Here is a 12515-nt window from a genome sequence, read left to right as displayed (position 1 = left end):
CTACGTGCCTATCAGCACGATATGAATTACCGTAATCTGAGGAGTATCTGAGCGGTCGTTCATGAACCACGTAGACCAAATTTTGGTCTTCTCAGACTTCAACTGGCCTTCCCCCTTGCAGACTTTTGCCGTACAAAAAATAACATTTGTATGGAGCGTAGACTTTGGCCTAAGAAACCACAACCACCACCAGGGTCTACGTGGTTTATGAACGGTCAACGGTCACTGATCAGTATGGAACATAAAATTGGTCACTGTGAGTACCCGCTGAAGATGATACAACTTTGATTGTACCATCCAGAACCAGAAGTTCTCGTGAAACCGTTTATTCAATCTCGACCAGTCGGGTGTCGAGGTCGTTCTAGCGATTCCAGTTGGATGTAGGTTTCCAGTTCACTGGCACACCGACGACCAAAGAATCACTAATTCATCACGATCTACACAGATAAAACTAATAAAATTTACACGTCATGTAAACTTAATTTTAGCCATGTAAACTTAGTGTTATGATGATTTACATAAAATATCATGTAAATTTGTGTTATATGTCATGTAAACTCTCAGAGTCATGCTGAATTACATGACATGTAATGGAAGTTTACATGATATTTTATGACATTTACATCATATGTCATGTAAACTTCGGTGATATCCCACGCTCCAATTATGTGCATCATGTGTCGCAGAGTTTTACACTCTTTTTTCGATCTGTGTACTCTATCTTGTCCCCAACAGTGGATCAAGTCTACTCCAGTTACGTCCAATGTCCTCTGGTATCCGCACCATTTCGGCACTATACGCTAGCATCGCACTGCGTATTGCCCTGAACCGTGAATAGACTAATACCACGTGTTCCGGAGTCTCTTTTTTGGTTTGGGCAGGTTGAGTAAAGTGTGGACTCTGCATGACCGAACTGTAGTAGGTACTTCCTGAAACATCCATGACCTGATAAAAACTGTGACATGTGGAAGTAGACTTCTTCATGTTTTCACAAAAAATCGTTCGGAAAGACCTTCGATCCCTGGTGCTGCCACTTTCTCATTGGATCAGCTCTCGCGGTTTTGCGCGTTCCTGTTGTTCCTCCTACAGTCTTTCTCCAATTTCGATAGGCATGCATAGACCGCTTCCGTAGATATGGTCCGGTATGCGTTTGCTACCGTCATAGCCATATACGAGATAGCCTATACGAGATATTCAGCCGCGACACGTTCCTTCTTGTTAACTGTCCAGCTGTACAAATAGGAGTGCCATATCTAAATAACGAAGTCGATCCCCGATCACCGATCTGTAAGACAGAATTTTGATCAACTATGTGTTCGCCTTTGACCCCTTCTCGCAAGCGCCATCGACGTATCTGATGAAGTTTAGCCAATCGTCAATCAACACCCCATGATGCTTCACTGCTCGCCGCGAGCCGAAGGAGAGTTTTCCGATTGTGATTTTATACAGCTGTTCTGCCATCCGATGGCTGATCATCATTTTCGATTTCGATGACCAATGCCAGCTTTCTCTAGCACATCCAGTCGTCCGCAAACACAACGATTTTTACTTCTCTCGGTAAGCAGAACTGCAGCAACTCATAATACATCGCGTTCAACAGCATCGGGCCCAAAATTGAACCTTGAGGGACACCCACTGTTATGCCTGAACTCTTCTGTCCCTCGCGCGTGTCATAGACCAACGTTCGATTTTGAAAATAGCTTCTCAGGATTCTGCAGAGAAACTCGGGATCCCTCATCCTGCATATTCAATATCAGTGGCAACCTCTTCATATGGCTTAGGAGGCCAAACCGATCGCTTGTGCTGCGGAAGCAACTTTTTCGAACTCCTATCGGGAGGTGTCGTTGGACCTTTTATCCCTGCCATAGCCACTCTGTAGGCATCTTTCCATGGATTTGCGTCCGCGTTACGGCAGAGCTCCTGCATCCAAACTGGTTTGCTGCGCTTGAGTCTTTTTAGAGAGCCACTCTTACCGCCCTAAACACAGATAAGGTACACCAGGGCAAGTTAAAACGGGTTGAGTAAAATAAAACATAGTTTTTGATTCAAACAATATTTTAGCGAACAATAGAAAAACAAATTATATTGAAATCTATTTCAAAACTTTGTGTTTCAACTTGCCCCGGTGTACCTTATGCATAGTTCCCTTTCTTTATCAGAGTGGATAATTTGCATCCTTTTTCTAGCTAGTCGCTTCAAATGCTTTCGGCGATCCCCTTCAGCAGTACACTGGACGATAGACCTGTCGCTGCTGTGTCTTCCACAACATAGTTGCATCGCAGGCTCGACCAAGGACCGAAACCAGTTCGTTCGGATTCAGGTTTAGAATGTTACGCTCATACCGCAGCGCTTCTGCGTATATCTCCTTTTTCTGCATTCCACTGCTGCTGTATGGTTTTATCCGCACGTATTTTTGCCTGTAATCATTCTCCTACACGATATCGGATCGCTATGGGTATACTCTCAAATGTGTACTCCTCGTTGGTGCAGGACTACAGAACATCAATGATAGACGCTCTGCCATCTCTTGATAGGTGCTTGAAAAACCTTCGTTAATTAAAAATACGTTCAACCTGGACAGTGCTTCCAGCAGGCTCCACCCTCTGAAGTTTATCAGGCCGACAACAACAACTAGCCTTCTGGATCAAAGTTTCTCTATTGTTTTTTGATGGAGCAGCTGATTGAACCGATCCATCGTTCAACGTGGGGTCCAACGTGACCTTGACGATCTTGGAGTCCTCTGTCACGCGATATACAACTACTACTTCCTGTAGGGGATATCGTCTTACCGTATAGATTGCAGCGGTTTCAGCTTCATGCGCTACCCAGCTACCATTTCCGGATGAGATACGGTACGGATCTGAGATGATTGCTACGTCTTTTTTTTTCCTTCGCTGTTTACAGCAGCAGCTGCTACGCGGTATCACCGTATCAGTGCAGTGTCCAAAGTGTCCAGCCCCACATTTCCACAGATGAAGCTCTTTGGTATCAGTAGGTCGGCTCCAGAGGCACGTTCTCCTTCATTTGGGAAATTTGTGCCGAGCACTTTGGTAGCATCTTTCCTTCCACTGTTAGTGTTTCGTGACGGACCTATCCGAATCTCATACACAGTTATGAAGCTTCTAATCCCTGGTAGCTTCGTGACAGATGACCAAATCCCTAGCATCTCTAAAGCATAGGGAGCATCCATTAAGTACGTCACGCTAAAATTGGGAATTTTGGACCCCCCTCCCCCCTTCGTACGGGATTTTCCTATACTTATTATATTGCTTGTAACACTTTCACAAACCACGCCCCTCCCCCCTAGGACGGTGACGTACTTAATGGATGGCCCCATACCTGCATTTGTTGAAATAGACTCAACGAGCACACTGACCTACCGATATCCACTTTGCCGATTCGCAATGCTTTTTCAGCAGCATCCACCGAAAGGTTGATATCCACGACTTGCATCTCAGAAAGCCCCCTTCTCAATCGGACTGGCATTTCCACGTCTTCAAACTCCATTTGCTCCTTCATGGCAATTTTGACGTTTTCCTCCTTGGCGATCTCATCAAGTTCGGCGCATTGAAGGGTCTCTTCCGATGAATCTGTACCATGTCGCCTACAATCTGCTCCGTAAGCTGTTTGCACGAAGAGCTCTTGTTCCTCGAATCCTTTTTCAACTCGAAGATCATGTGATGTCTCCCATCCGTAAGAGCCCGATTCTGTGTACGCATCCAACAAAGTCCTACAGTTCTGGAGCTGTTCGTATGGTACGCTGGACACCCAAATAGCCTTCCTCGCTTGTCTTCACCGCAATAGCTTCCCCCTTTTTCTGCACCATTCTTCGATTGATAGATTTTGGTCGTATACCTTTGTCATATAATTGTCTCTTGACCTTTTCGATCTTTGTTTATCTTCTTTTGAGCGACCTGGCACTGAGTCTCTTTTTTTGCCTTCGCCGACCGTTTCTAGTTGCGCGGCAACTACACATGTTTCTACTGAGATTTCCGTAGCTTTTTGGAACCTCCTGATCTTTCATCCCGACCGCTTTCGCAGCTATCGGTAGGTTTTCATTTTTCGTTAACTGCCCCCAGCGCTAGGTTTCTTAGCGATTGCCACAGGCGTTTACTGTTGCTGTGTAGGTGATGCAATGGCTCTCTGCATCACGTTGTTCCATGCTTTCACGGCTGCCCTCAGAGTTCTCCGGATCGTCAACACAGTATCCTTAATTTCCTTGTGGACGTTGTGAGTTTTATCAACGAATTCGTACAGGTTATCCGCGAAGTTCTTCGCAGCAAATACTATTGGTTGCTATTGTGACACACTCCATAGGATATTCGTTAGCAGCTGCTGCTGCAATCCTGCGCGCTGCTGCTCCTGTATTACGCCTCGCTGCAAACATAATATCTTTCGTGTCCCCTTGGTTGTCTATGCCGAAGCAAAAAGGTTTTGCTGAGTGTAGTTAAAAAAAGTTACAGACACATTCCACGCACTTCTACACCGCGGTTTTTGAACTTCATTGAACGATATTTCCGGGCTCCTGCTGACGATTATGATTCTTTTTGCACCAAAATGAGGATAATTACTTATATTGTCTAGAAGCAGTTTTTAAAGTTTCAGGTACTATTAGAAGTACCTGAAACTTTGAAAACTGCTTCTAGAAAGTAGCAAATTTCTTGGCATTCGGTCAAAATTCGACATTTTTAGTGATGGTGTCTCGTTACGCTGTATTTCTTGATTTCTTTCGAAGTACAAAGGTCAAATTCCCAATTAAAAAGCATAAAATGAATCTTCAATTCATATCTGATCGTTTGATATGCTGGTTAGCATGTATTTATCAATATAACGATTTTTGTGAGCAAAAGTTTGATTCTCGTAACGTAACGTAACGCGTGGAATGTGTCCACATCAAATGTTACACTTGACGTAAATATTAGAATGTTTAAATTTTTATTTCATTTCTTTTTATTTTATATAAAAGAAATTCTTGCACGCAAAATTGTAAACAAGCTCCATACTGCACACAATCTGTGATTTTACAATCCGATGAAGAGAATTGTGCTGAAAGCAATGGTGGTCATTTTGTTACAGCGAACTCGTTGTAACAATTTTGAACTGTGGCTGTAGCAAATGAACTTAACGGGGTTATTTTATTTTTCTATCAATTTATAAAATTACAAATTGCTATCAGTATGAAGCTTGCATTCATCTTTCTATAAAATAAAATCTTTAATGAAAAATTCTGTGAAATGGAATAGAAACTTGCATGCAAATTATTTCTGGTCAAGCGTATTTTTCAGAATTTTCACGGTTTAGGTAGATATTTTTAAGTGAAAGATAATGTTGAAATTAGTATAAACAAGTTTCTGCAAATAAAAATTTGGAACATCAAGCATGTAATTAAAGAACTCGACTGTTCTTCAAAATATCATGTCAGTTGTAATGTAAAACTTTAGAACGCAATGAACTGTATTATGAGAAAAATTGATAAAAAATCACTAAATTACGAATACATTTATAAAACAATATATATCTTCGAATATGAATAATAACTCTCCTAAGATGTTAGGTTTACTGAGTTCAAATCCCGTGACTACAACCCTTTCTTCAATCGCGTACTTCTGTGGAAACCCCGGTACCATACTGGCACGGGCGTACGAAATCTGAGCAGCCTGGCGAACGGCAACAACGGGGAAAAGCACCGTGGAAAACTCATTTCTATTTATGGATTCAAACTTTCGGAGCCGGAGAGCAGCAATGGAATGGAGTTGCGAGTTTTGTTGTACCACTAACACACTGCAGTGGTCGCAATGTACCACCATCATCAGTAGGGGTACATACTAGGATCACCAATGAAAGTAGCGACCTTCAAGATTGTGTGAGTGCAAGGTTGAAAATCGTCCTCGCCCATCTGCCCACACGTTGAATTTTCTGAGATAAAACCGACTCGGAACGCACTGGGGTCAATTGCCGCAAACAAATTGATAATTCCTAATCAATTTACCGAGCATTCATCAATCAGGCACCTGAACGATAATCAAAACAAAGTGCCGATTGTCGGCAACTGGTAGGAAAATTTGCGGCGGGCAATCCTTTGTTGGCCGCTACTGCGCATGTATGGGTTGATGACATCACACCCACACTAGGCCGAATGCCGCCCATTATTGATTCAGGACTCGTGCACTGCTTGTGTGAGTTGCCCTAGCAACAACGGCTTTTTCCACACGGAATTTTACCGCGCTTTTTATGGGTACCTACCTACCTACCCACAGGCACCAAGTTCTTCCGGAACGAAGCAACACCTAAAACTGCGAGGGGCATTTTATCGTCCTAGTGAAGCACTTTTGAGGCTCCGAGCACAGAGGAGCTCCCACGCAACGATGATTAGAAGCGGTACTGAAAGGTACAAGTATACGGGCTTCTATCGTAGGATGGTAGGGTAATTTTCTTGACAAAACAATTCCATCCCGGTTAGAGTTTTCCCGTTGAGACAGGAGGGGTAGAGCGGAACATAGTTTTGCAACTGGAACAAAATCCATTACGCCAGCCGAACCGCTCCTAATGTCATTATCCTTTGTTCCTGATTTTTCCGGGCCCCTTTTTTCCTCAGTAGGGATTCGAACTTGAGCGACCCACCACACCCACATTGTACTGCATTTAGATTTTCACTATCCTTTAAAATGTAAACGCAAAGAGAAAATCTCAGATCAAATCAGGTACAATAATAATTAAGTTTGAATCAAAAGTTTTAAATACATTGGGTAATTGTTCCCTACGTTGTGTAGTACCTATTGTTGCGGTAATGGCAATTGAGCACTTTTTCGACTGAAATGTTACCAAAAGGCATTTTTAATAGATCTATGCATGAATTCGGGGTCTCCAGTTAGCCTAGTGGTTAAGGCTATATGGATCGCCAATCCGTAGACGGCGGGTTCGACTCCCGTTCCGGTCGGGAAAATTTTCTCGACTCCCTGGGCATACTGAATCATTGTACTTGCCTCACAATATACAAATTCATGCAATGGCTGGCAAAGGAAGCCCTTCAATTAATAATAAAGAACACTAAGCTGAAGCGAGGCAGGCCAAGCCCCAGTGGGGACGTCGAGCCATAAAGAAGAAGAATAAAAAGTTACAGCTTCTTGAAAATTTTCTAGCTAATAATTAAAATTTGCATGCTTTTGCAAATTTTCAACTTGAAGGCTTTTGTATGCAGAAAATGTCCACAAATGTAAAAGTAAAAACTCACTTTCGTTCTTGTTGGAAGTCGTAAGTGGCGTGTAAGATGTTGCATGTCACGTTCGCACTGAGGAGCATGTCATCTCTGGTCAAGCATGTGGAGATTTCTCCTGAAACATCGTGGTTATTCCACCAGGTATGTCGTTATAGATTCTCTTGGGAATCTATCAGGAATCTACCAGGAATTTCGCGGAGATTCTCCAAGAAATCATGTGGAGATTCGCCTTCCTGGAATCTCGTTGAGATTCTTCCTGGAATCTGGTTGAGATTCTTCCTGGCATCTCGTTGAGATTCATCCTGGAATCTCGTGGAGATTCCCTCCGGAATTTCGTGGAGATTTCCTCCGGAATTTCGTGGAGATTCTCCTCGGAATCTAGTGGAGATTTCCCTTAAAATCTCGTGGAAATTCCCCCTGGAATCGCGTGCTGATTCTCCCTGGATTCTCGAGAACATTCCTTGTGGAATATGGAAGCACTTAAAAAGATGGTTTCGGCAAAGTTTTTTTTTTTGGAAAGGGCTTACAGTTGATGGGTCGTTTGATGTCAAATTCCGCAAAGAAGCGTTGCTAATCACATAATTTTAATAAATGCTTTTAAGAATAGAAAACTATCAAAAAACTGTAACTTGTTTTTCCTCTAAAAATATTTCAGTTGAGTCAATGTTTTCATAGATCAATATAATGAGTCATGAATGTACGAAATTTCATTTCATTCGGTTCACTTAATCCTGACATACAGCGGATAACAAAACAGCGGTCAAATAAGAAATATTTGCTAGAATCACTTTAACTTCGAGTTGAGTCAACCGATCAAATCCAAAATTGTACCAATAGTTAGATACAATTCGAGAAACTAGCAGTCGAAATTTGAGAATTTTTGCTGCACTTGATGAAAAGTTACACCTTGTTGTGAATTTTCTATCTTATTTACAACTAGCACCGCCCACTGGTAGAAAATCAATCTAAACGGCAATTCAGGCAATTCAATTGTAAGCCTATGATTAATTAACAACTATGGAACACTTTTACCTTGTAATTTTATCTAAAATTTTGCCAAACAAAGTAAGGGTCGCACACGCATACCAAAGTCGTGATTGTCGCGACTATCAACGAAGTGAGTGTAATTTACATTCACCTTGTGGAGACTCGGCTTCATAGCGCTCTCACGATTTTGATATGCGTGTACGACCCTTAATACCTTTGATACACTATTTTTTTTAAAAAGAATGCCTCTGAACTGAGAAAATACCAAGTGAGTGCAACTCTTTCTGAGTGAGTGTGCCCATCTCTGAAAGTACGTTTTTGGTTTTTTGTTCTATGTGGTTTTATCTAATTTTAACTGTCGGGTGGTGAAAATTTGGGTACATAACTTAGGTTTTTGTAACACTAATTATTTTTTTGGTGTGCACACTTTGGCGCCAAAGTGTCTACGTCAAAAAAATATAAAAAATAATAAATATGTACCATAGTATGAACCAAAATTTCACCAACCGACAGTTAAAGTTAGACAAAACCACATAGAACAAAAAACGTATCTTTTTCCTGAAGAAGACACCATACAAAGTGTTGAAACGTCGGGTTAGATAACAACTCTTTTACAACTAACGGCTACGCAACGTTAAATCCGAGGAAACCTTTATGTCAGTTTCTTAGAAATATTGCGCATTTCCCACCCCACTGGACCCCTTTCGCAGTTAGTATAAGTGCGGGATTGTGAATAAAACTGCGATTTTGCGTCGAATCGTGTCGGTGTCTTCTGCGCACTTTGCATTACACGATCCCGCACTTATACTAATTGCGAAAGGGGTCCAGTGAGGTGGGAAATGCGCAATATTTGCCTACGCTAAAAATAAGGTCCCGTAGATGGCTGCTGAAGATTTTACGTCACAACGGTAAAATGTAGAGCTGCGGTAAATGACTAAAACCTTTACTTTTTAAAGCTTACAATGGACGATTGTCAAATTGAACATCGGTTGAATTGTAGATGGAAACACACCTGGAAAGAAGAGAAAACAGAATATTCGAGTTAGTTAAGTGTCTCGATACGATTGTAAAGAATGTCATTAGACGAGACCTACGAGTGTTCGTAGTAAGGCATACTAAAATGAAAATGAACTAACCATTCTCCCAGTCAACCAGTGATCGTATAAGATGTTGAATAAGATGTTAGAGTGGAGGCGATGCACAGATAAAAATATGTATGTAATTAAAATTCAGCGAGAAATCATGCAATGCTAGAGAATGCTAGAGTTAGTGCACTTTTTTATGAGATTTAATGTAAAATTACATAACCATCGTGTAAATTTCCGCCACCCATCGCGTAAACCATCATGGACTCCAACCGATTACGCGACTATTAGCGGAAATTTACACGAACGTAACGTAATTCTACATGATATATCATGTAAATATGCACTAACTCTAGCATTCCTTTTATGTGCATGATTTTTCGCTGAATGTTACATAAATATTTTTTTCTGTGTATGCCCCTACATGGAAGCATGCACGCATATGACATCCATTCGATCATCTTGTTACATCTTATATGATTACCGGTTGTCTTGGTAGTCTTCAATCACAAAATTACGAATGTAATGATTGGGAAATTCGGCGCAGATATTTCGTGAGCTTTATTGGCGTGCCTATTCCTAGTTCCTACCAGTTGCAGTCGGAATGATTTTTTTTTGAAGATAAGTAAATAACAATTTCTTTACTAGGTTTTAATATAGCTTTTATCAAGCTTGAAAACTCAGGGCAGTGCTTTATACAGCCATGACTCGCTGGTTGGGGGCTTAATAGTTGGGTGGCTTTTTAGTTGGGGCCCCGTTAGTTGGGCTGTCAGCCAACTAAAAAGTACCTGGATGTCATAATTCAATGTCAAACTGAAAATGACAACCAATCTGTAATTCCGAGGGGCGAGCTAATGAGTTTTTGGTTGCTTAAACTTTACTGATAATCGAGATTTTTTTTTTTTTTTTTTGTAGAGTGACTAGGTGGAGCTGCAGGACTGCTGATAGCAAAGCCTGGACTCTTTCCCAACTTTCCCTTTACTAGGACCAATACTCACGATGGACTAGACGATGTCGTCAACTTGAGCAAAGTGTGTAGTAATTAGTATTGGGTCGTAGTAGTTTTTAAAAATACTGTTTTTAACTATTCCCATCGCACTAGTGTTTTGATCGAATGGAAGCTCCAAAAATGATTTGATAACAGAACAATATTTAAATAAATCGAAAATATCCGAGGTCACTGGCAACCTTCAGAGAGAAAAAAACCGTCTATGTCAACGCCTTCAAATTACTGCAGATTACCAATAGTGTCAATAATCGATGTTGATCATTGACAGCGCCAGTATCATCCCCAAATAACTCTCATATTAGCATTGGATAACACTTTTTGAGCTTCCATTCGATGTTGTAATGATGTCAGTCAAATCCTTTATGTCAAAATATAGTCTGTAAGGTGTCAAATTGTGTTCTTAATTTCGCTAGTCGTCTTCTGCATATCTGTGATCATCTTAGTCCGAAGTATTAGTATATCCACCGTAGCCCTTTACATTTTAAACCGTCCTAAGTCCTAAAGACACATGTCTGTCACTAAATTCCTGTTTTTTTGTCAGTGTTATAATATCGTCTAAGATATAAAAACAAACAAGTTCAGTCAGCTGATTGTTGTGTCAAAAATAAAAATGATCAAGATTATTTGTCAACTTTTATATATTCATCCCTACAAAACCTATAAAAATAAGAAATACAAATATAAACTCATTTCTAAAATCAACAGTTTTATCTTTAACTAATCAGTCCATAATTTTCTAATGGTAATGAGTTTAATTGTTAACGAAACCTAATCTGTAAGTCAACTTATCCTAGCGTCCCCTGTCCTGTGTACTTTCGATTTCAAGTGATGAATGATGAGTGTAACGCAGAGACCTCCCCTACCCACTCTTGCGTTACGTTAAATTTAACAATTATTGTTAAATTTGAGAAAATTCAAATAATTCAAAGATTAGATCTATGCAAGCTGAATTATAACTTGTCTTGAACTTGTGATAAATGCACAACGGATACTCCTTTGGTTCCCATTAGCACTTACGGCCGATTCCTTCACTTGCACTCAACTCGTAAACCATATATATATATATATATATATATGGTTATATGGTTATATGGTAGATATATATATATATCTAGCTCAAATTCCAAGCGGGGGTGAATAAACTGGCGCTAAAGTGCTAAGGGGCCGTCCATATACCACGTGGACAAGAAAATCGTGGTTTTTGACCCCCTCCCCCCTCCCCGTGGACAAGCGTGGACTTTGCTTTGACCCCTACCCCCCTCCCCTATTGTCCACGTGGACTTCAGAAAAAAATAGTTTTTTTTTATATTTTTAAAAAGGTGATTTTTAAAGTTTTTTAAGAAGAGAGCTGTTCTGCCCATATTCACATAGTTGACGTAAGCGCCACTGTCGTTTTCAATACACTTTCGAAAATTTAACAATGACGAATTTCGCACCAACTCGTCTTCGGGGTTGGCAGCACCCCCTCAGAATGTTATGAAATTTTGTAGGTTTCAAGACTTTACCTTTTCAAGCAACTTTGCGTATTTTGTATTTTCAAAATTAACCTAGACTAACATTTAAAAAGAGTCAAAGTTCTTTAACCGTTTTTTTTTACAAAAAATAACTCGAATATGATAAGATGTACAAAAAAGTGATGTATGGGTGACATTTAGAGAATTGTCCAAGCTTTCATGAAAAAATATTTTAAAAATTCTAAATATATTTTTACACGCTAAAAAATATATTTTTAAAATTAAAAGTCAATTTACAGAAAATGCCCACTTTTTTATGTTTTGAAATTTTTTTCCCAAGAAAGTCAATATTGTTGCCTAACTTTCCTCCATACATCACAAGATGGGCACTTTTAAGGAAAAAAAGTTTTTCTAACAAAAACTTTTTCATGTTAGTTTTTTTAGCGTGTTGCGCATTAGCCGTTTTTTTCACAAAAAATATAACTCGAATATGATAAGTTGTACAAAAAAGTGATGTATGGGGGACTTTTAGGGAATTGTCCAAGCTTTCAAGAAAACATATTTAAAAAATATAAAAAAATGTTTTACACGCTAAAAAATATCTTTTCAAAATTAAAAGTCAATTTACAGAAAAAGCCCACTTTTTTATGTTTTGAATTTTTTTTTCCCAAGAAAGACAATATAGTTGCCTAACTTTCCTCCATACATCACAAGATGGGCACTTTTAAGGAAAAAAAAATTTCTAAAAAAAACTTTTTCATTTT

General features: G+C 39.9%; 1 protein-coding gene across 1 annotated transcript in view; it reads right to left on the bottom strand.

Moving 5' to 3' along the window:
- LOC109431991 (failed axon connections) overlaps positions 1 to 12515 on the bottom strand; it is a 35585-nt gene that overhangs the window by 16205 nt on the left and 6865 nt on the right. Inside the window, exons 2-3 of the mRNA XM_062857834.1 lie at positions 9165 to 9215; positions 3381 to 3623 (exon numbers count right to left, since the gene is read on the bottom strand). Of these exons, the coding sequence (XP_062713818.1) occupies positions 3381 to 3623; positions 9165 to 9215 (294 nt within the window). The remainder of the gene's footprint in view (positions 1 to 3380; positions 3624 to 9164; positions 9216 to 12515) is intronic.

Source organism: Aedes albopictus, chromosome 3 (assembly GCF_035046485.1).
Source record: "Aedes albopictus strain Foshan chromosome 3, AalbF5, whole genome shotgun sequence".
NCBI classification, from domain to species: Eukaryota; Metazoa; Arthropoda; class Insecta; order Diptera; family Culicidae; genus Aedes; species Aedes albopictus.
Note: the sequence above shows the minus strand (reverse complement) of the source record. Positions and strands in the feature narration are given on the sequence as shown.